The sequence below is a fragment of the Penaeus monodon genome, chromosome 20 (assembly GCF_015228065.2).
Source record: "Penaeus monodon isolate SGIC_2016 chromosome 20, NSTDA_Pmon_1, whole genome shotgun sequence".
NCBI lineage: Eukaryota > Metazoa > Arthropoda > Malacostraca > Decapoda > Penaeidae > Penaeus > Penaeus monodon.
In genome coordinates, this window is record NC_051405.1 from 43,116,080 (window position 1) to 43,116,470 (window position 391).

The following is a 391-nucleotide window of genomic DNA, read 5'->3' on the forward strand; positions in this document are numbered from 1 at the left end:
CCCACCAACATTGAGTTAATACAGTAATAAATTGATGAATATATACACAACTCCTTACCACAACAGTTGGAGGGTAAGGATCAGCCAAGTGAACCAGAGAAGCCAGCAGGTGAAGATGCAACTGTTCTCGGAACTCTTCTGTACTTCCTACAGATGAAGCTAGGCCCCGTAGAACTCCCAGTCCTGCTTCACGGACCTCACCAGATGACTGTAACCAATCAAACATGCAGAATTCAGTAAGATGTCTAAGGAATTTCAACAGTAATTGATATGTATCCACAAACTACTCCTGGTTTACTATGAAGAAGCCATAAGTCATTGCACCAAACAGACTGAAGAACTAAAGGCAATATTCAAAGTGTAATAATCATCCCTAATGAGAGTGTAGACA

The 391-nt window shown here is 40.9% G+C and overlaps 1 protein-coding gene across 1 annotated transcript in view; it reads right to left on the minus strand.

The window, feature by feature from the left end:
- LOC119585848 (maestro heat-like repeat-containing protein family member 1) overlaps positions 1–391 on the minus strand; it is a gene marked incomplete in the record, with an annotated part of 26,167 nt that overhangs the window by 3,766 nt on the left and 22,010 nt on the right. The window contains 1 exon segment of the mRNA XM_037934580.1: positions 59–208. Within this exon segment, the coding sequence (XP_037790508.1) occupies positions 59–208 (150 nt within the window).